Here is a 25,099-nt window from a genome sequence, read left to right as displayed (position 1 = left end):
TTTGTGCATGATGCCTTAAAATGTGTAAAAAGAACACAAAAAGAGAAATCTTCTATTTAAAAAAAAGAAAGAAAATCAGATGTGGGTGTTTTGCTTTCATTCAGTCATAGAGCTACTGTATAGATAGATAGATAGATAGATAGTAACTTTATTGATCCCGAGGGAAATTCAAGTTTCCAGCTTCACAGTTTCATAGTGCAAAACATGTTAGTAAAAAGTCTACATACAGTTCTGAGGGACCACAAAGATGCTCTAACTCTGATAGTAACTCTGTTACTTGTCATTTTCTTGAGTATTTCCATTTCATGCTACTTCATGCTCACAGTAATACAGTGTATTGTACTTGTAGCCCACTTATACACATCCACTACATTCACCACATCACAGCTACATACAAAAAATATGATCAGTTTATAAAATATTCTGCATTAGATAAAACTACCAGACAGTATATAAGATAAGATAAGATAAGATAAGATAAGATATTCCTTTATTAGTCCCACAGTGGGGAAATTTGCAGTGTATAGCAGCAAAGGGGATAGTGCAAAAAACAAGATGCATCAGCTAACACAGTAAAAAAAGAGCTAAACAAAGTGTAACGAAATATGAACCATTTAAATAGAAGGAGGTATAAAAATAGATAGATAGATAGATAGTAACTGTATTGATACCGAGGGAAATTCAAGTTTCCAGCATCACAGTTCCATAGTGCAAAACTTGTTAGTAAAAAGGCAGTAAAAAAGTTAATAGTGCAAAGAACAAAGTACAAAAAAATATACCAAATATAAAAATACAAGGAGATGAAGAAATCTGTTAAAACTGAATATAGTGCAGAGTAACAGCTGTGATACACAACTATTAAAAAAGTGAATATAGTGCAGAAGAGACTGTTAAAAATGAATATAGTGCAGGGTAACTCCAGTAACTTCGTCTATGAAAGTAGGAAGAGAAAAGAGATTTTAATATGAAAAAAAGACTTTTACAACCCAAAAATCTCATGTAACAAAAGATAAAGTAACAATGAACACATGGGACACATGATTATAACTTGGAACATTTTGATTGTGCTGTCTTTAAACTTATTGTGAAGGAATTCATGTTGCATTGCAGAGGAAACAGTTGAAAGTGGCTCAATGTCTCCATCTGCTGCACCTTGGTAGTTTTTACCACCGCAATGCACCAACACGACTCCCGGAACCTTTGTGTGCATGTTGCTTGTTTCTATGGGGGCGTATTAAAGTGGTACGCCTTCATATCAAAATTGTGTTGGACTTAGCTGACATTTGCAAGCATACTGCATAAAGAGCAAAGAGTAGAGGATATAATGATGCTGAAACATGTTCGGGCGTTCACACCAGTTCTAAGGACTAGCTATCATCACAGTAAAACACGTGGACAGTCCATAAATGAGAGTTTGTCTTCAGTAAAGTCCTACAGCTCTGCAGCAGGAGGTGAAGACACAGGAACAGGTATGTTGTGGAGACATGCAGTAACTTAATACTGACTGTAGGAGGCAGCAGAGGGCCTCCATACTGTCAGTACAGACATTAAACACCTGTAACTGCATCACACTCAATGTTAATCAATGCAAAGACTGTAGGTCTTCAAGCAAGACATCATCACTTAGAGTCAATACAGTACACTAAATCCACAAATACATGTTGATGGGTCATAACAGAACAAGCACAAGTTTAATTAATAACCTTAAATGAGGGCCCATTAAGTTACCTCAGTGAGCCACCATGAACAGACACCAAGGCCCTGAAAGTGGTAAACCTAAATGGGATGCAGCCATCATTATTGTTTTAGTGTAGTTTTCCTGCTATGACATGTTAAAACGAGTTATGAAAAAAAGCCATGCTGCTTTCCTAAGGTTGCTCCAATTATTTTCACTTTATGATTTATTTATTTTTTATTTAAAAAGGATCCCCATTAGCTGATACCAACTGCACCAGCTAGTCTTCCTGGGGTCCGAAATCAAGTACATTACACTTATCACATACATACTATATACAACATCATATGTGTGTTACACTAATAATATTCAAATTTTCCAAACATATATAAATTTCACATTCATACACAATCTTCCGCAACCATTTAGACCTCAAAGCCCATCATCAGGGAAAAGGAACAAAAGAAAAACCATACATGACCAACTCTGGACTATGGATCAGCTGCTTCAGTAATGTATTCTTAGATGGTATTTGAATGAGGATTTGTTAGAGGATTGACGGATGTTTAGAGGGCAGCTATTCCAATGATGATTATCATAATTGATTAATTTACTCTAATAAATATACAAAAATCAGTTCTTGTCCTTCTCTCTTAATTAATGACTACTCAATTATCAACACAGTTGATGACAAATTTTAATTGAGTTATCATTTCATTGCTATTCTTAATTGTTTAAGTATTTGCTTTAATCTTAAGAGACCCACCAAAGGTTTTTTAGGGTGGGTACAGGTGGTCTTTAGGGGGAGATAGCAGGTCAACAGTAGATCTCACATAGAAGTTGTGTACATCATCTGAAAGCTGGGAACCTGAAGATTAATTTGAGATACAGCTCAACACTGTGTGTCAAGTTATTCTAGTCAGAAATCTGAAATAAACATGAATTAATTAATTGGTTAAAATAAATTGTGAAAGTGTAGATGGGCTTTGAAAAATATGATAACCATCCCCATGCTCTATTATGTCTCATAAGTTGTTGCAGCAATATTTTGGTTGAAACTATTTGTTACACAGATTTGAGGCAACCTTGAGGAACACCATAGAAAAAGCCATCTATATCAAAAACGTAACATTTGGAGATTTCTGCAAGAATTGCATTTTTCGGCAATTGGATGGCGAGCATTTTTGTTGTGTAAACTGCTCAGAAACCTCCTTATTGTCATTCTACCTAGGAAAGCCATCCATCCTCTGAATGCTCTACATATTTAGTTTGTGGCTGTAAAGTTTCATGAGGCTGTGATTACCCTAGAGGTCACCAAAGGTCATTTTATACAGTGAAGTCAAATTTAAAAAAAGGGTCTCACTATATGAAATGACTACTATGAATTCCTATGAACTACTAGAAATCTCCTCTCAGAAACAGTTTTACCACTAAGATATGATGCTACTGTTTAATCTGCATTGCCCTAAAGTGTTACTGTGAGTTAGTAAAATGGAAAAACACACACAGGTAGTTAAAACGTGGTTCCTCTCCCTTGCACACACTGCACTGTGTGATAATTTGTTTGAGGTCTAGCAGAGTAGAGAGGGCTGCCTGAGACAAATTGCCTTTTTTTCCCACTTCACTGGGTTTTGTTTAGCAGTCCCTTCTCCTTAGAATAGCCTGTGTGAGCGCACGGTAGCTTTGTTTTCCTTGCTGTTCTCTCTTGGATGCAGTTGCCTCTGGCTGCGGTTGACAGCTGGATTCCCCAGGATGACCCTAAACAATGTCGGGTCAACTACCTGCTGCAACCTCAAGCCACAATGGCACACTCACACACACACTTATAAACACACAGTTGAGACAGAGCGAGAGGCCAAGGCCCCTCAACGCCTCAATCCAGACCACCTCTTTCATTGTTTCACTGTCTGTCACCGTTTCTGTTATCAAGTCTGTCCACATAAAACGATTTACATTCCATCTCCATCCCTCCTACCGTGGAGGTTAAACTCAGTGTCTCTTTCTAAGTGTTGTGGTCCATATTGGTTTCTGTCTGCATCTTTATCATTCTCTGTCATTAGCTGTGGGACAGACTGTGGTCGCGGAGCGCAGGGGGTCCGTGGTTACCGTGGCGATAAACCGGCCCGAGGTGCGTAATGCGGTGAACCAGGAGACAGCGAGGCGTCTGCTGGAAGAGCTGGAAGCCTTCGACAGTGACCCAGACATAAATGTGGCCGTCCTGCATGGGAAAGGTAAGAGGATCGTAAGAGACAGAATGGATGCGTGAAAATATGCTGTTGCCTGGCTCAGAGTTACTTCACTCAGGCAGATATTTACAGACATACGACAGAGTTTGAGTCTGGTTTGAATCTTTTTGTCTCTAGTTACAAGCCAACCAGCCATCCTCAGCATCAGTCATGCTCCTCTAGGTCAGGGGTCATCAACCTGCGGCTCCAGAGCCACATGCAGCTCTTTAGGCCCTCTCCAGTGGCTTCCCGTGGATTTTTAAAAATGGAAATGAATAACGTTTTTTTGTTCACATTTTCATTTTTATTTATCATTGTTGTAGGTCTATGGTATGACGGAGTATTAGGGCCACATTGAGGAAAAAAAAATAATCTGAGATTTCGAGAATAAAGTCATAATATTACGAGAAAAAAGTCATATTATGAAAATAAAGTCATAATATTATAAAGTAGTAATTTGACGTGTTATTTTCTTTTTTTCTCGTAAAGTTATGACTTTATTTCTCGTAATATTCCGACTTTTTTTCTCATAAAGTTATGACTTTATTCTTATAAAGTTATGACGTTATTCTCGTAGTTGTGACTTTATTCTCATAATATTCCGACTTTTTTTCTCATAAAGTTATGACTTTATTCTTATAAAGTTATGACGTTATTCTCGTAGTTGTGACGTTATTCTCGTAATGTTACGACTTTTTTTCTTGTAATATTATGACTTTATTCTGGAAATCTCAGATTGTAGTTTTGCGGCTCCAGACAGATTTGTTTTCTTTTTCTTTGCCTAAAATGGCTCTTTTGATAGTAAAGGTTGCTGAACCCTGATCTAGGTTCTGTGTTTCCTCTTCCTTTATTTATCTGCACCTCATTTTTTAACATTTCAGCTTGACAAATGGTCATGTAATTTTTTGGAATATCATGAAATTCTGAGAGCATAACACCTGAAAGAAATATTTATTTTGGGAAATATGTTATATATATTTGTTTTCATGTAGAGAGATAGACAAGAAGATTGTTATCATTCTTCTGTCTGTACACTAAATTTGAAACTACTGCCAGCAGCCGGTTAGCTTAGTTTACCCCAAAGACCAGAAACAGCAGGGAACTGCTATCAAAGTTGTGCAGAAGGTACCAAAATATCACCTACCAGCCCTTCTAAACCTCACAAATTAGCCTCTGGGTGATTCCCACACCTAGTGTAACACTAGGTGTGGGAATCACCCAGAGGCTTTACAATACGATATTTTCACAATACTTAAGGCGCGATACAGTCTTATGGCGATTTTAAACATTTTGCAATATGCTGAGTATTGCAATAAGATATATTGGGATTTATTATTTTTTTTCAACTGCCAATTATGCAGTTTGTCAACATCTGTCTTTATCTCTGTTCATCTCAGAGTTTTCATTCACATATCTTGAGGTCAGAGGTCAAGGGAGCCCTTTGAAAATGGCCATGCCAGTTTTTCCTCGCCAAAATAGTGTAACTTTGGAGCATTATTTAGCATTCTTCCCGAAAAGCTAACATAACATGGTTGCCAATCGATTCCTGCTACAACCTCTGAAAGACGAATTGTGGCCGACGGATTGTTAAGAGGTTAAAAGTTTCTATAATAAAAGATCGATACTTGACGTCCGTGTATCGATATACAATATTGCCACGCAAAATATCGCAATATTATTCTGTATCGATTACTCCCCCACCCCTAAAAAACACGTTGTGGTTTTACACAGTATAATGTGCTGGACTATTTCTTGGCCAAAAGCAAGAAAATCAGGAAATTAGAGACATTGTCTTTGCAAATTAGAGAATTTGTAGGCACCTTTTTTTGTCAGAAAGTATTTTACAACTTCCCATCTTCCTGGTTTAACAAGTTAAGGAAATCAAACTCATTAATAGCTCTTGATTATTAAGTTGTATGGGCTCAAAAATACTTGCAAACCAGAAAGGAAAGTCATGAGATAGTCATTGAAACCTCTCAGTCCTTCTCTCCCACCTCTCCTCTGTCTTACTACCTTCTCTCCATCACATTCTTCCTGTGCAGCTTTTGCTCCTCGGAGTCCTTAGATCTAGCCGAAATGCCGAGGTGACCAGACCAGTGCACACGCAGAAAAAACACACCTGTGAGGTGGCCTGCTCTGTGTCAGCCGCCCTACGCCAGAATCATGACACGGTCCTAATACCTCTAAAAATAATCATCACACACACTGAATGAACTCCTTCCCTCAGTGGAAATAATGTCTTCAACCTGGATCAACCTGTCCGCTGTATGAAGTGCGCCGTGGCCTCAAGAGACACAAGTATATACTTTGTTTGGTACTTGAGAGGTTGGAGTCTCTCCAGATGACGGCTGCAGAGTGCTACTAGTCTCAGCTGTGAACAGAAAACAGTGTGTGTGTGTGTGTGTGTGTGTGTGTGTGTGTTAGAGAGTAATTAGCTCGTGTTAAATGGGTTAGCAATGAGCGGCACAGTAGGTCATCCCAGCAAAAGTGGCTCTTCTGCGATTCCAACAATGTCTGTAATGTGCTTTTAATCGTCCCGCCACACATTGCTGTCAGCAGGTTGTCCTGTATTATAACAAGAAGACTGACCTTCAGAGGTGATTAGCGGTCTGTCTGTTATGAGATGACAAGCAGGGAGGTTGGAGTTTGGCTGTATTAGTGTTTCTGAAAAACATAAGGAATCCATTTTGTTCAAATTAGCGCCAACACGATCACTCTCTGTGTCGACATTTTTATTTTTTTAACTTGTGAAGTTAAGAGTAATTGCTTTCTGCAGGTTTTTGAATATGCCGGCACATATTTGGAGTGTTTGGGATTCGGATTTTTGTGGGCGTTTTGTGGTCGTGTACGATCTAGATGTCAACCTAGCTGAGTCACTACAGGCACATGTTCCGCTGAACTGAGTCTGTAAAGCCTCACTAGTCACCATAAAAACACATTGTACAGTGCTACAATTTGTGTTTTCTAACTTTCAAGTTACAAAAAACAACATACATCTCTTTTGAAAGAGACAACAGTTAATGTTCCCAGTTTATCACAGAGGTGTTGAATGGTGTTGAGGTCAGGTCTCTGTGGTGGAATGTAACTAAATACATTTACTAAAGTACTGTACTTAAGTATAAATCAGAGGTACCTGTACTTTACCTAGTCTTTTCTTTTCATGGCACTTTCTACTTCTGCTCCACCACATTTCAGAGGGAGATATTGTACAATTATTTGACAGCTTTAGTTAATAGTTACTTTGCAAATTAAGATTTTTTGCATGCAAAACGTATGAAGCTCTTCTAAAATGTTTTCTTATAAATTAAACTACTATACCCAACTGTATATACAAGTATAGCTGAAATGATTTGACGATTAGTTGATTGACAGAAAATGAATTGTCAACTGTTTTGATAATCGTTTAAGTCAATTTATTCTTAATATTTTGAATTATGTACCTGAATGGTCAAATCAAACATTGAGAAGGTGTCACTTTGGGCTCTGAGAAATTGTGACGGCATTTCTCACTACTGTATTTTTTTACAAACCAAACAATCAATGAATTAATGGAGAAAATAATCAGCAGATTAATCCACAATGAAAATAATCATTAGTTGCAGTCTGATAAAAAATAGTTCAAAAGCTCCACCTCAACCAATTACTACAGTGTAATCCTGCTTTTACATTAAAGCATGAATAATAAACATCTAATGATATAATAATAATAATAATAATAATAATAATCTAATGATAATATATGATAGTATAAAAGTCACAGAGTACTTTTACTTTTAATACTTTAAGTAGATTTTCCTGATGTATACTTACATACTTTTACTTAATGTTTTCTATTAGTACATTTTCTTCCGTAAAGGATCTGATTTGAGTTTTCCTACACCAAACTGGTAGAACCACTTCTTAACTGGCTTTGTGTCCCAGTAAAGCCATGACAGTGTGACTGAGAGCCAGAATGCTCAATACCAGGACCCTGAAACTGCAGCAGCTAAATGGAATTCAGACATTATTAAATTCATTATTTACAACTGTGCTTCTCCTACCGTGATATGTCAAAATGTATTTGGTGAAAAAAGGCCTATTGTCATGTTAAAACATTTTGCTGCCTCAAATTTAAACGCACACTTGTTTAAAACAGTTTAAAATGAAGCACTGTTTATTTGTGACTCTTCATCAGTGGTCAGAATGTCATTTTTTACCAGGTTAACGAAAGACTGATTTGATTTCCTTTCTTAATATGAAAGCTTTTTAGAGGCTTGAAGTGGTAACATTTCAGTAATTCAGGAGGAAAAAACTCAAAATTTAGACTGAAGACTGATACTCATTAATTTTGTGTAGCACATCATGTTTTTTAGTCTGCTTTACTACTCTGCTAATCGCCCACCACACCTCAGATTTGTCCTGTGACGAGTAAGGGCGAACACAACTAGAGCTGCAATAATTAATCAATTAGTTGTCAAATATGAGAATTTTTTTTTTTTGGAAAAAAAAGTTAAAATTCTCTGATTCCAGCTTCTTAAATGTCAATATTTTCTGTTAGTTTCTTTACTTCTCTATGACAGTAAGCTGACTGTCTTTTGAGTTGTGGACAAAACAAGACATTTGAGGACGTCATCTTGGACTTTGGGAAACACTGATCAACATTTTTCACTTTTTTTCTGACATTTTATAGACCAAGCAACTAATCGACTGATCGAGAAAATAATCGACAGATTAATCGACAATGAAACAAATCATTAGTTGCAGCCCTAAACACAGTCCACATACTTTTGGTCATATCATATACCTTCTTCAGCATGAAGAAATGTATTTTCTTTCACAATTTTGGTGAAATGTCCATTAAAAGCTCTAAAACTCTGAACCCACAAGGCTTCAATTTAGTGTCCCCATCATTGCTCACATAGCTCAGTCTGCCTTGTCCCTCAGTTCACTAACAAACCTCCTGAAGAGTCTAAATAATGCTTTAAGATCCTCCATGAATGGACCAGCGCTCCACAGCTTTTGCTCTTTTTTTCCCTACAAGGACAAAGGGGTTTAGGGAGCTCTGTCACATAAACAACATGACGCACTGTTTTTCTATAATTGCCCTGCGCTGACCCACAGCTGTAATCAAAGCTCCCAGTTGATGGGTGTTGCTGGCACATGTGTTCGTTATAATCATTTTCATTACTGTTACATTACGGAGAGAAGAGGATTTTTATGAGTCTCTGCCTGAGCCTGTGACATAGTGTTTGTAGGCCTCTTGGGTAATGTTGTAATTACCACATGAAACCAACGGAAGGGGCTGTGGTTGGAGTATGTTAGTCTTCCATTAATGAGGATATTGTGTAGCTGCATATGTGTGTGTGAGCACATGCATGATTTGTGACTATGCATTGGATTTGGGCTCTTTAGGGAAGAGAAGCATTTGTGTGCCAGCCAGCCCAAAAGCAAAGCTGCTATCCAAATTGCAGCCCTCGGACTCCAGCTCAACTTGTTGTTTTTTTCATCCTCATCATTTTCCCTTCCTCTCTGACTTTCCAGCTGCCATACTTTGTAATTTTGTGGTCTCCTCCAGGAGGGAATTTCTGCGCTGGTTATGATCTGAAAGAGCTGGCCAATCACACAGCCTCCCTCAAATTGGAGCAAGATGTCACCAAGGGTCCCGGTCCGATGGTGAGCTCTGTTTGGGCTGTGTGTGTGCGCTAGTGATGGTTATATCTATATTTCCTTATGATCTTAATTCGAGGGCTAAAGTTTTCCACAAAAACATAAAAACCAGAAGATGTGGCCGGTAGTGATTGTGAATATTTTTTAAGGGTTTGGGAAGACAGGTAGTGGTGAAGATTTGAGTTTAGGAATGATGTTGAATGAGGGGAAATGCAGCTGCGTGTGTTGTGCATGTGCAGAAAGTCCTTGACAAAGAAATAAGGATTATAGCATAAATGATGCACGGTAAGCTACTAGAGCTGCAGCCTCTTTGAAATCTGTTTGGATTGCATGTCTTCTGCATGTCTTCTGGATTGAGTGGACCTCCTGTGCAGAATATTATGCCACTGTATTACAGAATAACACACAGTGCTTCATTTGTTCAGCGACAGCCACAACTTTGATCATTTCTTATTTATTTCTTATTCTCGTTTGTTTGACAGTTTGAAATTGAGAACATTTTTAGTAGATGGAAATCAAACCAGAGAGGTAAAAAACATAGAGAAAGTATACATTCATATATAGAGATGCTTCAGATATACCGTACAGATATATATTCTACAGGAAGCAGTGTTGCTGCCGTGTTAACAATTCTTCTGTGTTGTTTCTAGTCCTACAGCTTTGCATGTATACAGTGTGAGTGTGTGTGCGTTTTGATGTACTAATCCGGTTGTTTCCTCCAGGGTCCGTCCCGTTTGGCGCTGTCGAAGCCGCTGATAGCAGCAGTCAGCGGCTACGCTGTGGCCGGAGGGCTGGAGCTGGCTCTGCTGGCAGATCTGAGAGTGGTGGAGGAGAGCGCCGTCATGGGGGTGTTCTGTCGCCGCTTTGGTACGTCTGACACCTCATTGTCTTCACTTGCTACTACAGTTACTACTGTAGTATGCTGTACTGTTCTTCTACTAGTAGTGGCGGTGGTAGGACAGTATTACTACTTGTTTAAAAATGATACTGGTGCCTCTTTTTTTTTTTTAAACCTTCATTCAAGGTAGTTTTGCGGAGTGCATCGATGAATACTATCCTTTTTTAGAAACTCCCTACTGACACAGTTACACACATCCACACCTGGAAGCTGCCCCAATAGAAGCACAGTCTGATCTGTTGGCCACTGAGCAGCTACACTGTATCTGTTGGGGGGGTTTAAGGCCTTGCTTAAGGGCAACACAGTGGTGGTAATGAAGGAGGTGCAAACACTGCTCGTTCACTTTCTCTACCCAGGTTTATCCTGCTGGTCCAGTGACATGCTCTTCTCCTACTAGTAGTGCTACTATTCTTAGTAAAACTACTGCTTCAGCTTTTATTTCAGCTAATAGTACTCCTTAAAGGGACAGTGTATAGGATTTAGTGGCATCTAGTGGTGTGATTACAGATGGCAACCAACCGAGTACCCCTCCGCTCACTCCTTCATTTCCAAGACTGCAGTAACGTGAGCTGCCGGGTGCAAAACCGTAGTAACGCCGTTTCGCCATTCTATTAGTAACAACATTACTTTAGAAGCAACGGAAGTCAGACGGCGCGTGGCGGTACCAGGGTTTTGCACTCTGTGGCTCACGTTACCGCAGTTTCCCAAGTGTGTCGGGAGAACTACGGTGGCCTTCAGGTAACTCGAAAGGCTCTCAGTTAAGCCCGTGTTTGGTTTGTCCGTTCTGGGCTACTGTAGAAACATGGCGGAGCGACATGGTGGACTCGGTGAAGAGGACTCGCTCCCTATGTAGATATGAAGGGCTCAATAATTGTTAATTTCAGGTGATTAGACACTAATGAATCTTATATTCCATTTTTCCTAATAGATCCCCGAAATGTTACACACTGTTGCTTTAAAGTTTCTCTAATGCTATTACTGATAGTATTGATACAACAACAACTAATAACACCACCACTAGTTCAAAACTACAAGAGTTACTACAACTACTGTGACCGCTTGACGCATCTTTTACCCCTGCAACTGTCACTAGTAGTTGTAGTAGCAGTTCTACCTCTTAGCACAGCTCAGCTGCTATAAATACTTGAAATACTTCTCTCTACTAGTTGTGGTATTACCTCAACTACTCCCACTACAACTGCTACTAGAATAAACTCAGCTACTACTACTTGACTCATCTGTCAGAATTCATGCTGCTGCTACTAGCTCAAGCTACTTTGAATACTTATTTTTGATGGTCTTCTAGTGATACTAATGCAGGGGTCAGCAACCGTTACTATCAAAAGAGACATTTTAAGCAAAATAAAATTATAATAATCTGTCTGGAGCCGCAAAACATTTGAACATTATGATATATATAAGTCTAATGCAGTGAGGGCCAAAGTGCAAATGTACGACAGAGTATTAGGGCCACATTGAGGGAAAAAAATCTGCGATTTTGAGAATAAAGTCCTAATATTACAAGAAAAAAAGGTTGTGCTATTGCGAGAATAAAGTCATAACTTTACGAGAAAAAAAGTCGGAATATTACGAGAATAAAGTCATACTTTACGAGAAAAAAAGAAAATAACACGTAAAATTACTACTTTATAATATAATGACTTTATTCTCGTAATATTATGACTTCATTCTCAAAATCTCTGATTTATTTTTTCCCCTCAATATGGCCCTAATACTCTGTCGTACCATAGACCTACAACAATGACAAATGAAATTGAAAATGTAAACAAAAAAACAGTTATTCATTTCCACAAATTGTATTAAAAATCCACAGGGAGCCACTGGAGAGGGGCTAAAGAGCCGCATGTGGCTCCGGAGCCGCAGGTGGCAGACCCCTGTACTAGTGGGTATACTCTTTGTATTTTAACCTTGCTGCTACTGTTAATATAGCTAATACAATCCTATCACTACTGGCAGTAGTAATAGGAATAGTTTTACTTCTACCACCAACACCTCTTTTCCCCCGTAGTCTCTGTTTTGCTGCTCCTTCTACCTTTGTGTATTTGCTCATCTAATTATATCTGTCCATGAATGTATCCTTGTGTTTTTTCTTTGTATCCGCGCATACATCATCCGTCTTTTAATGCCAGGAAGTCAACGCTGTGTTTCTATTTTTCAACTTTGTTACTCTGTCCTCTGTTATCACCCCAGCCTCCTCTTGTTTGTGTGCGAGGACGGAGTCGTAGTGCGATAACACCAGTGACCGTGACCTTTTGGCATCACGGCCAGAGTCTGCTGGGCAGTCTTGATAAGTAGCAGAGGAAGCAACCCTCTGCCAGGTTTCCACTGCGGGGCCAAACAGGGCTTACATATTATTTATGTCACACAATTTCCTCATAAACAACATTTTCCTTTTTTGGCGTCTCGCAGCTCACTGGCATGGCTTTGCCCGCTGACTCGGCTATAGTTTTAAAAGGACAAGTAGTACTTTGGAACTTCTGCTGTAAACACTTTAAGCTAATCCTGATCCTCAGCAAGTCGTGGTTGGCTTTACTATGTAAAAGTAGCTCGTGTCGGACCGTTGCAGCATCTCTCGTGTAGCTGTCATTGCTTCAGCCGTGCTACTAGAGGGTTTAAAATACAAGCATGGTGTTTATAAATACAACTGTTGTACTATAATTTACTGGCAGTACTAGATTTAGAGTGTAAACATGCAGGGCTTATCATCTCAGGCCTGTAATTTACAGGAGAGCATCCTGGCAGTGCCCCTTGTCTTTCTGTCTGTCTGACTGTCCGTCCTCCCAGACTGTCTGGTGGCTAGTCTTCAGTGCCAGGCCACGCTCCCGTCTCTCTGTAATGTCACTTCTCAGTTTTAGAGCCGTTTTTACCATACCTTGAAGAAAAATATGTTTATATTTCTCAAAGTAGGGAATCCAAAAAAATGATCTTTTTGGTAACAGTGCTGAATCTTACGGAAGAGTATTAGGAACAGGCATAAGGGGGAAAAGCAGGAAGATTATTTTTTTTATTCTGTATTTCGAGACGTCTGGCACTAATACTTAAAGTTTGACCTTATTCTTGACATTTCAACTTTATTCTTGACATTTCTATCTTATTCTCAACAGTTGGACTTTATTTTCGAAATGCAAAATAAGAAAATAAAAAAATCTACCTCCTCTCATTTTTTTTCCTTATGCCTGGCTAGGATGTAGTATCGTCACTTTCAAATCTAATTGCATATGTCCTTTGCCTGTCATTGATTGTGCAATGAGAGTCTCTTAGAGTCTCTATTTTACCAATAATTAAAGTGAAAGTGAAACAGTCAACCATGTTAAGCTGGTTTACTAAATGGATTTCCACTCTAATGAACTGTTATATAACAAACATGACAAATGTCAGCATTTAAAAAAAAAAAAAGAAGCTTATCTTTCGTGCAGTCTTAGTGGCAAGAGCGCCGCCATGTTGCAGTACACTAGCCTATGACTTCACGAGGTTGGTTGGCTCGGCTGAGTTACACAGATACAACGGTAGAGACCGTGAAAGACGGAGACTGAGGAGACGAAGGGCAGGACAAAACTGCTTTTTTTTCTTTTAAATGCTGACATTTGTCACGTTTGTTATATAATTGTTCATTAGAGTGGAAATCCATTTAGTAAACCAGCTTAACTTGGTTGACTGTTTCACTTCCGCTTTGAAATACCTATCTCACCTAGAGAAATGAGCATGCTCCACTATTAATGCTGTACGATACCTGCTGTTAACATTCAAGTTCAAGCAACATCTTTGCTGTCTGCCAGAAACAAAAAGAGGAGAAGTAGAAAAACACTAGGATTGAAGATAGAAGTTCAGATCAGGAGAGACGGACACAGGAGAAGGCGTGTAATAAAAGGGTTATAATTTTAACAATGGATTATCAGTGCATCTCCGGATACAAACTGACAAACTTCTTTCAACAGAAGAATCTCAGTCGGAGCTCTGCGGGTCCCATTAGGGATGAAATCAATCTAATGCCGGCACTCAAACCTCTTCCATCAGCTCAAAAGTATGTTTGGGAGGCAGAAATGAGCATTACTGCGGTTTCGACACATTAAGTTGCACATTTCCTCCCAGTAATTAATTCCCCGCCTCTTGATTGCCACATATCTCCAGGCTTGTTTGTCAACACATTTGAGTCGTTTCCCCCAGCTTAGTTGAAACCACTGTGGTTATTCAGATGTGCGTTTAGCGAGAGTGGTTATTACTTTGACTGCTGGTTTTCAGCATTTTTATACCCATACTCTGCGTAGTTGTATGCTGCACCACCGGCATCTTCACCTTTTCAAGCCTGTAGTTAGTGTAGTTTAAATCCTGGTGTGGGTGAGGGAACGTTAACAAGATTTAATTGGGCTGCATTCCACAAAGATATATTTCTCATAAGACCTTAAGTTTAGAAAAAATAGACTTTACAGTGGAAAACGAGTGCGTTTTCCCAACATTAAACAATTGAAAACCGAACTTCCCTCCCTATTTACATCAAAAGAAGCGCCGCTCTGTGGGACGCAGAGTTTATTTAAAGATCCTGTTTCTTACAGATTATTTCCTTTTAATGGTTGAATTCTGTAACCGTTTTGGGGTCGGGCACAGATGGCAGCAGCCGGAGGGAATCCCTGGTGGCTTTGGAGTCAAGAAAACCCTCAGAGGCTCGCTGCGCCGCTCTGATGTGGGCCAATGGCAACCATAAGGATCTGACAGCTTTCTGGCACGTGATTGGCTGCCGAACCTGTGGCTTCCTGTCTGGGGCCCCTCTGCCTCGCCGAGGAGGAAATGAGAAGGAGGAGATGGTTGCGTCACAGGAGTCTGGTATTAGTGTCTGCTGCTCGTTGGATTTTGAGAGACCTGAAGGAAAAACCACCGTGCTTACCTAATTCCCTGATGTTATTTTGGTTCCTTAACCCAGAGGAACATTACAAAGCAAAAAAAAAAAAAGAAGTTGGCACCGGAAAAGGAAACTTAAAATAGTTCAGTAATACTTCATTCAAGGATTTTTCTTTAAACGGTGAGGCTAAATCAGGCAAGCATGGAGGATGTCCAGGATTGTTAGGATAGTACTTCCCTGTTTGAAGAAGAGACCGCCAAATGGAGACCCCTCAAACACATAAAATCAGTCATCAGTCCGCGTCTCCTGCCTCTTCTTCACAATTCTAAGTCCTGGGACGAGGGACAGACGAAGAGTGCCAAGTAAGAAGAAGCCACATGTTGAATTGAAGTCAAACCTCCATCCAAAGCTGACATAACATCGGCCAATTCAAACACCCGCTCAGTCAGTTTGAAACTGAGTGACATGGTCCAGTGATTACATCATATCACTTAAAAACCGGCAGTCTTTTCCATTAAGAATGAATAGACGAATGTGCAGAGACAGAAATCAGTCAAAAGTTTGGATAAATTGATGGCGAGGTATGGGCATCGTTTTGGACTGTTACAAATAGCTTCATATTGATCTAAAGATCCTCATGTCTGGACTAATTTGAAACTTTTTACTTCACATTTTGGGGCAGATCAGGTTCCTTTCATGTGATTTAGTTCTGTCTTATGAGGTGTTACATGTCCTCTGCTATTTTCATGGTTTAAGACCCTGTTTGCAGCCTTGGTGGTCTCGTATAACGGCGCTCTGCAAACTAAAGAATACACAGCCCTGGTATTAACTCAGTGGGCTAAATACATGAAATCAAAGTTAACTGTGTGGCACTTCGTGTTTGACCCAGCCCAATGCAGCTATTCTCCTTCATTCCTAGTGAGCATTTCAAAGTGAGCCTCCGATTGAAGGTCTGCTCTTTTCTCTCTCTCTCTCTGTCCATTTTCAGTCTGGAGTTGTCCGGAAATCGTTAATCCACATCAAACTTAATCGCATTACCCTCATGGGAGGCCATTGTAGTGGGTTTTACTTTGATGTGGCGAGGATGCCAGCAGCACCAGCAGCAAACCAGAACACCTCAGTGTGTCGTGTTTCAAACTCTGTTTTCAAGGTTATTAGTAGCTGTAGATGTTGGATGTTGGATGTGATGTCACGTGGGTTGTGATCTCCTCATATTGTCGGACTTATCAGCAAAATGTCATGTAGAGAAAATCTGACTTTTCTGTTCTGGCTTCCCAAGGCCACAAGGAGTTCAGAGGTCAATTTAAGAGTAGCAGTCTTTAAGCTGGTAGGGATTTAGCAGGGTGATTAATAGCTGACGAAGGGGCTTGAACCTACTTCTCTCTCTTCAATAACTGCTGCCTGGTTTGATTTTACATACTGAATAGATGCTTGTGATTTTATAGGTGCTATTTGCTATGAAAGATATAGAGGAGTAATGTCTACCTGAGCAGAGAATGAAGTCACTCTCTCTCTGTGTGTGTTGTAATTGTGAGCGTGCCCCACTAACTAGCTCACAGCTGCCGCTCTGCACTGCTCTCATATGGCCGTTACAGCTGACCGATGGCGTCGTCTTGGAAGCGTAGCACCCACCGTCCAGTTCCCCCCCCAGGTTAACACTGTTAGCCCTCAGCAACGTTGCTGTTGTTTTCAATGTTAGCGCTGTTAGCTGCAAGCTGCCTACATTAAGTATAATGTACCAAAATATGTACATATTGAAGATGCAAACAGCAGGATCTGCAGCATTTGTTGTTGCAGTTAAAACTATAAAGCACATAGATTAACCTATTTTTAAATGTTATTTTTTTATCTTTCTGTTACCATTTTTAGCACAGTTAAAGGAACCACTGTTAACATTGTTATATATTTTTTTTATAAAAAAAATAATAAAGCCATAGTTCAGGTTTTTAAAAAGTCAGTGTGCATTGCAGTTAACTGTCCTTTTAGTAGTTAGGAGTTAAAGGTTAAGAACATTGTCTCATTACTAAATGTGACTGAAAGAATCTCTGAAAATGTAATGAAATACTTTTAAATGGTCTTTTTTAGCAAATGAGTGCTCACTGAGGATACCAAATTATAGCAAAACACTTAAGTTTCTCACTGAAACTGTTTGTGATGACTCAAATATGATTCGCTGTGCTGCTATCAGAGGCCAACACATCATATCTAACTCTGCAGATAAAATACAAGGCTCCTTCTTTCCGTCACACTTCTCCTACACGTCAGTCCGATAAGCTGTGATGGCCCTATGATGCAGGAAGAGAACCACCTCTTATATCGAGTTATTAAAACAATAGGCTTTGCTGACTCATGTTAATAACAAGCCTTCATTCTTGACAATGGGCTTATCTGCTTCGAACAAGACGGCAGACGTCTCCTTTCCAAATGTTTAGCTCATTACTGAAGAACAACGATGACATATCCACACTTTTGTTTTGCGGACGCTAACTGATTATCTCGTATCAGGGTCACTGCCAAACGTTTTTTCTCTCTGTGAAAACTTCAGAAGCCACCGCTCTCCATCTCAGCCATCCTCTTTCAAGCCAAACATGCCTTTTGAGTTAACACTACTTCAATGAGTCGCTTCCAACCTATCAGCTCCCATTCATGTGGGACAAAGCGCAGGTCTGTGTAAATTCCCGCAAACAGGACACATCAGAGACGGGACTATCAGACGGAGAGAGGAGGGTGAGGGCTGGAGGTGCTGGAGACGAGTGCTGTGGATAAGGAGGGAGATCCTTCCGGTTGCTGATAGCGATGGTGCCAACAGCAGCACCACAGACAGACAGACTGGAGGTCAACCTGGCTCTTTATCTATTCTTCTTAGAGTCAGGCTCCGTCTTCCTCTCACTGTTTTCTAGCCAGCCTCCCGTCTCTCTCTCTCCCTCATTCCTTTCACTTCCTCTTTCTGTCTTTTGCTGTAATCAAGGGTGACAGTGCTGGACGTGACATAGACAAGCGCTTTGCACTAATCAGCCATCTGTTGCTGAGGACTAGAGCAATGATTCTGCAGTTAGTGGATACATGGAAAGACTGTAGAGTAGCTAAACACATTTGAAAAAAATGGAAATTATGATTTGATTGAGAAGTTTAAAGAGTAATGGAAAAATAGGTGAAATAGATGGCTAAAGGTAATGGCTAAATGGTTAAAATAATTAGCTTAGAGTAATGGATATTGGCTAAATTGTTGAAATAGTAAGCTAAAAATCGATAAATTATTTAAATGTATAGCTTAAAAGTAATGGATACAAGTTAAAATAGTTAGCTAGTATTGTTAAGTGGTTGAAATAGGTAAAAGTAATGCATGCATTTTTTTAAATAGATAGCAAAAAGTAATGGATAAACAGTTGAAATGGCTAAAAGTAATGAATAAATGGTGAAAAAGCTAAAAGTAATGGACAAATTGTGAACATGTTTATCTAAGTAAGGCAAAAATGGTTGAATTATCTAAAAGTAATGGATAAGTGGTTGAAATAGATGACTAAAAGTAATGGCTAAATGGTTTAAACGGATACCTAACAGTAATGGATAAAAAGTTATATTATTTAGATAGCTAAAAGTATTGTAAAATGGTTGAAATAGATAAAAGTAATGGGTACATTTTAAATAGATAGCTAAAAGTAATGGATAAATGGTTTACATAATTAGCTTAGAGTAATGGATACCGGCGAAATTGTCGAAATGCTAAGCTAAAAATAATTTATAAATGATTTAAACGCATAGCTATAAGTAATGGATTAAAAAGTTAAAATAGTTAGCTAGCTAAAAGTATTGTAAAATGGTTGAAATAAGTAAAAGTAATGGATAAACAGTCAAAATGGCTCAAGGTAATGAATGAATGGTTGAATTATCTAAAAGTAATAGATAAGTGTTTGAATTAGATGGATAAAAGTAATGGCTAAATGGTTTAAAATATTAGTTTAGAGTAATGGATACTGGCTAAACTGTCAAAATATAGAAAGCTAAAAAAATAATTGGTAACTGATTTAAATGGATAGCTAAAACTAATGAATAAAAGGTTAAAATAGTTTTAATATCTAAGTACGGCAAACATGGTTGAATTACCTAAAAGTAATGGATAAGTGGTTGAAATAGATGGCTAAATGGTTTAAATTGATGAATACTGGCTAAATTGATGAAATAGTAAGCTAAAAATACATTTTATTAAATGAAATGGAAATGGAAAAAGTAATGGATAAAAAGTAAAAAATACTTAGCTAGCTAAAAGTATTGCAAGAATGGTTGAAATATGTAAAAGCAATGAATAAATGAGGTGAGTGTACAGCAGACAATATATGTTAGGAACCACTGGACTAAAGGATGGTGTGTGTGTGTGTGTGTGTGTGTGTGTGTGTGCTGTACAGTCATACTTGTATAGGAATGCCCTTGTGTGTGTAGTTACATGTGGTGCAAGACAAAGCTCCCCGGAGCAAAACCAGCTGAAACACTCGCAGTTGTTGTCTCAGTCAATATTGAAAAGACCTTGACACCTGCGCTGCAAGGATCTGTGCTATTCTTATAATTCAATCGCAGCGAAAGGAATTCAGCCGTCATTTATGTTGCATTTCATCGGCTCAGGGCGCTCAGCCGTACGCTCTGTAATTTACGTTTCAGTCGGATACACTCCCGTAATGGGGGATGACTGAAAAATTTAGTAAAATCTAGCATTTTGCAGACAGTGCAACACCCTCCTCCCCCCACCTAATCACAATCCTCTTTCTGTCAGAACGCCACATGTGCTGACTGTCTGAACCCAGGACCAGGCCTCTGGATTGGTCGCACGTGTATTAACACCGGTATTCCATGTATTCCAATTTAATTTATTTGAACGACATGGAGCGAGAGAGTAGCTCGCAGAGTATGAATAGAATCACAGTATTTCCACGACTCCCTACAGAATGAGCGAGGGGAGGAGGGAGTTAAAAAAAAAAACCTGAAAGCTAGCATGATGATTTGGGGTTATGAAAACATGTCCGACACATGTGCTCTCAATAAGGGGCGGTCAAATAGAATCAGCGACTTGGAGGAATTAGGGGAGTCGGGATTGTGGCGTGGAACTTGGGAGCGCTGAACGGTAGAAAGTACGCCAGTTCCAGCTGGTGCTCTTTAGAAATTAGGACAGATGCCAGAAGCTTACTGTACCTTGCAGTGTACTCTCTCTCTCTCTCTGCTCTTGTTTCTCCTTCCCTCCTGTTCCTCTTTCTCTCCGGTATACCCAGTAATAATGCAAATGTGTCCAGTGAGACTGAGCGTAAGGAGGAGTTTGAGTTTTTCACGTACTGACTGAAAGACAGAAAGCAGAGTTACAGTTGAGGAGTAAAATTGATTCAAAACTTTGTTCCCCCTGACAGCTGTAACCGAGATTAATGCCAGCACTGTATTATGTATTTCTAAGAGTTTTCACACAGTTTAAGTGACCTGAATCCAATATATTGGCACAGTGGCCTACATTTACTACTTTCACCTTTTACAGTTAAATAATCCAAATTTTTGTCTGAAGGAATTTTTTTTAGAAAACCCCGACCTCTACATTCAGGATATATTTTTCACTGGCACGGGAATTTTTAAATGTGCAGCAAAGGGCTGCAACTAATAGTTATTTTCATTATCAATCAGTCTGTCAATTTTCTTTTAGATTTATCAATCAGACAATATGTCGCAAAATCCAGTAAACTGTCCATCAAAATTTCTTAGAGCCCAAGGAGACATCTTATAATTGCTTGTTTTGTCCAAAGTCCAGAGATATTCAATTTACAGTAATGTAAAACAGAAAAATACAGTCAATGCTCGCATTGAAGCTCGAAAAAGAGAATATTTAGCATTTTTTTTTTTTGATCAGACTAGTACTGACTGACTAATTGAATAATAGATGAATCACCTGATTTTTTTAGTGCCCAGTAAAAGAGGATGATTAGATGTAGCATGGAATATTTCTGGATACTCTGCAGTATATTTGCGCCAACTTATGTGACTGTGATACAACGTGTACTCAAAACATATTTTATACTGAACAACATCTCCTCTTCTTTCAGGAGTTCCCCTGATTGATGGAGGCACAGTGCGGCTCCCGCGTCTCATCGGTCTGTCACGAGCCCTCGACCTGATTCTGACTGGACGACCAATCGGAGCGCAGGAGGCTCTTGCCTACGGACTGGCTAACAGAGTTGTTCCTGATGGCCAAGGTACTGGAGTTAGCGTAGATTGTGTGTTTATCAGATCAGTGCTGCGTCATGGATAGGGCTGAGTATCCCAACAATACATTATGAATAATGTAGATATTTCCTGATCTAAATTTATTGATTATTACATCATTTAAAAATTGCATTGTCGTCAGTCTAAAACATAAAGGGCGGGTACATCTGCGATCTGATCTGTTTTTCTCAAATGGAAACGCCTACTCAGCCGTTGCAAAAAGCAAGGACTTAGGTTAACAACGTAAGCTAATCAAAGCTAATCAATAAGGTTAGCACTAACTGGGTTAAAGTTAGCTGTGCTAAGTTAGGAAATAACTGAAAAGGTTAGATTTTTTGAAGTGGGGTTGCATGCAATGTAGTGTGGTGGCTTTTGAAGAGAGTGATTTAACGGCGACTCCATTCACAAAAACAGTAATTTAACCTTGCAGAACACAGAACAGGTTGCTGGTCTACTGCTGCATCGATTGCTTAGTTAGTTAGTTTGTTAGTTAGTTAGCTTGTTAGTTAAGTTACTGTATGTAACGTTAACTGACTATAAGGATGTTTATATACTGTACATGTAGCAGCATCATCATGCAGAAACCTATATCAGGTCACGTGGGATCAACTTTTTTAGAAGGGCTTGGGAAAATTTGCATCAAAATTTGAATATTGGGATTTGAATACATAAGGAACACCACTGGGAGGCTACAGAATGATTAACATTTTTTTTTTTTAAATAATGAACCCGCTCTTTAACTGACATTGCAGTGCTCGTGTGGATTCATTTTGTAGTAGTGAAATATAGCCAGATGTTTCTATTCACAACACAAAACATGGTGACAAGTGAGAGGTAAACACAAAGAAAAATAAATACTGGAAATTCAGTCTAGTGCAACATGCAAGGTGTGTTTACAGTGCATTGTAGTTAGTATTATAGGACAATTGAAGACAAATGGTAGAGATGTGAAGACCAGATCCGGGGCAGGCTGGAAGTCCTCCGTCTGTGTGGGGGAAGTATAAATCGTTATTCACTGTGAAGACCGGTCATGTAGACAGACACCACAGAGAAACAGGCCCGTGACCCATTTTCATTCAGGAAACATAGTTTTTAAGAAACTGTCTTGTAGAATCTGTTTTCTTTCAACACCGTGCTGAAGCCATAACTCCCCATTAGCACTACCCTCTCCTCACCCATTCAAGCAGCAGTCTGAGGATAAAGTCATGCACACATTTCAATACGTCATTTCCTGTAATGCATGAATGCTCCCGTATCCTTAAAATCCCAGAAAAAGCCTTTCCATGTGTGAATCTCTGGTTCCCTGCCCTCTCTCCTCAGACGTTGGAAGAAGATTAGCTTAATTCTTTTAGGAAGTTCCTCTTCCCACAGTCAAGCCTCGGCCTAATTGGCCTCTCTGAGGGATGATCACTTAGTGCGGGTTTAACATCAGAGGGAAGCGAAGAAGTAGCGGCTCACCAACACATACATATACACAGGGCATCAAAGTGGAGCATCGTGAGGCGTAGTTTTTTCCCATAGGACTGATCTAGATATGGTGTAGTGCTTTGTGAGCTACCCATGCTACTCTGCTTCCTCACCCAGAGAAACAGCAGCAGGAAAGACCTGATGATTTTGGTTTTTGTAATAAGAGAAAAGGGTTACTGACATAGTAACCTTTACGCAGTTCCTGTGTTACGGGCATGCATATAATGTTCTGTGTGCGTTCTGTATTTGTGTCACTGTGTTGGACTGACTTCACGTTGCAACCACAGCTTTACAGGCAGCCCTGCAGTTAGCCGAGCAGATCAGCTCCTTCCCTCAGCAGTGTCTGCGGGCCGACCGCTCCTCAGCCGTGTACAGCTGCTACGACGCTCCCTCCTTCACACAGGTAGTGAATGTTAAACTAACGTGCCAGCTTCATACAGTGCATGCAATATCAAAGTACAGGTACATTATTTCACTGATGTACTGACTGAAATTCTTCAGTGTTTTTGGTGATTTAATGTCCATAACACATTTTATGTATGAGAGATCATTTGTAATTTATGGTATATGAGCCTCATGTAGCAACATTCTCTTAATTTTCTGTTAGAGGAAAAAAAAAGAGAGGAACAAAAAGTCAACTCCAGATGCACCAAATGTTCTCAACCATCCAAATCTGCTCTTATCCAGGTGTGCGGAATGATGAATCCCACTCGTGTGGCCCTAAACGCCCCCTAAACACTAGATAAGGGCAGGTGTTGTTCTGTGTGCAAATACTCTGGCACATGCCCAAGAATTGGAGAGATGCCACCAAAAAAAAAAGGCTGGAAGAAGAAGAAGAAGAACATAGATGGATTGATAGATGGACCGCAGAACGCATCTGAAGAGGGAGCCATAATTCCAAGGCACGCGGAGGGGGTGGATGGCATAAGCATAGTACTACCGTTATTAGTACTGTTAAATAAACTTAAACAATGTAAATGTGATTTTCTAGAACATCAGTACTGGTGTCTACAGGAAATTCAAAAAGCATCGAAGAGCAGTATGTAAGCCACGCAATATCATCCAAGGGTTTTTATAGTCTTAGTTGGGATCAATGGACCAATAGTATTTACTTTATCATACAATCATTATAATTCCTCTAAAACATATAATAATCTAAATTGATTATATGAAATTCATGTGTCTTATATCCCTCAAATTTAAAATGTATGCTTCCTTGCATTGAACAAAGATTTGTGGACTTGTGAAAAAAAGTGCTCTCGACCACTCCACTAAGAACAGCAAATTGTTGAATCCCAGAAATCAGTGGGTACTAACAAAATAAAAACAAATCGTGGATACAAACAAAAATAAAAGAATGTGTTTGCATATCGCTTTGTCACATACCGTGTTGGCACCGAAACTGTTGTTTTTTCCAGTATGATTTTTTCTTAACGATGGTTTACTTACTACAAAGTTCTTACACACTAGAAAGTCTTTTAGACTCTTGTTTGTTCACTTTTTCAATGTTAATATATCTTGCTTTTTCTCATATTTTAAATAATGACCATCAAACAATTTATGACATTTGCCCTCTGAAGTTGCCACCAGGTTGAGTTCATTAAGTTAAAAACCTTCTGATATACAAAGATGTTTTTTTAATTGGTTTAATCTGTCTTCCTCTGTCCAGGCCATGCAGTATGAGATTGATCACGGGATTCCTGTCATCCAATCGGAGGCGGTCTCCGGGGCAACCAGGTTCACTACTGGAACAGGAAGAGGAGGACAATTCTAGGATTTAGTTTGCAGAGGGAGGCCGTGTGCATTTCAGGTGATCTAACACATCTAGCTGCTTTAATGCTGGAGGTCCACTGCTTTCAGACACGTTGTTTTCAATTTGTGGTCTCTTTTAGACGACGTTTGATGCATCTGGTTGATTTTGCATTAAGATAAAGCCAGCTCGTTACCTAGCCAACCATATAAGCATCTCTTCCTAAATTTCAGATATAGTGACTAGTAGTTGTTTGAAATAAAAGTGAAAACTAAGTGAGAATGTTCACTTTATTCACCCCGTTATTTTTTTGGATTTTATTATTATTATTATTTAGGTTTTTGTGTGAGCA

General features: G+C 39.3%; 1 protein-coding gene across 1 annotated transcript; it reads left to right on the top strand.

Moving 5' to 3' along the window:
• Positions 1–1,186: 1,186 nt before the first annotated feature.
• LOC141759713 (enoyl-CoA hydratase EchA19) lies at positions 1,187–24,999 on the top strand. Its single transcript, XM_074622009.1, has 7 exons — positions 1,187–1,469; positions 3,736–3,906; positions 9,455–9,552; positions 10,269–10,413; positions 21,371–21,520; positions 23,285–23,400; positions 24,667–24,999. The coding sequence occupies exons 1-7, from the start codon at positions 1,325–1,327 to the stop codon at positions 24,769–24,771; spliced, it is 930 nt and encodes a 309-aa protein (XP_074478110.1). The 5' UTR covers positions 1,187–1,324; the 3' UTR covers positions 24,772–24,999.
• Positions 25,000–25,099: the final 100 nt, after the last annotated feature.

This window comes from Sebastes fasciatus, chromosome 21 (assembly GCF_043250625.1).
Source record: "Sebastes fasciatus isolate fSebFas1 chromosome 21, fSebFas1.pri, whole genome shotgun sequence".
Taxonomy (NCBI): Eukaryota; Metazoa; Chordata; class Actinopteri; order Perciformes; family Sebastidae; genus Sebastes; species Sebastes fasciatus.
This window is presented reverse-complemented; position numbering and strand designations above follow the sequence as displayed.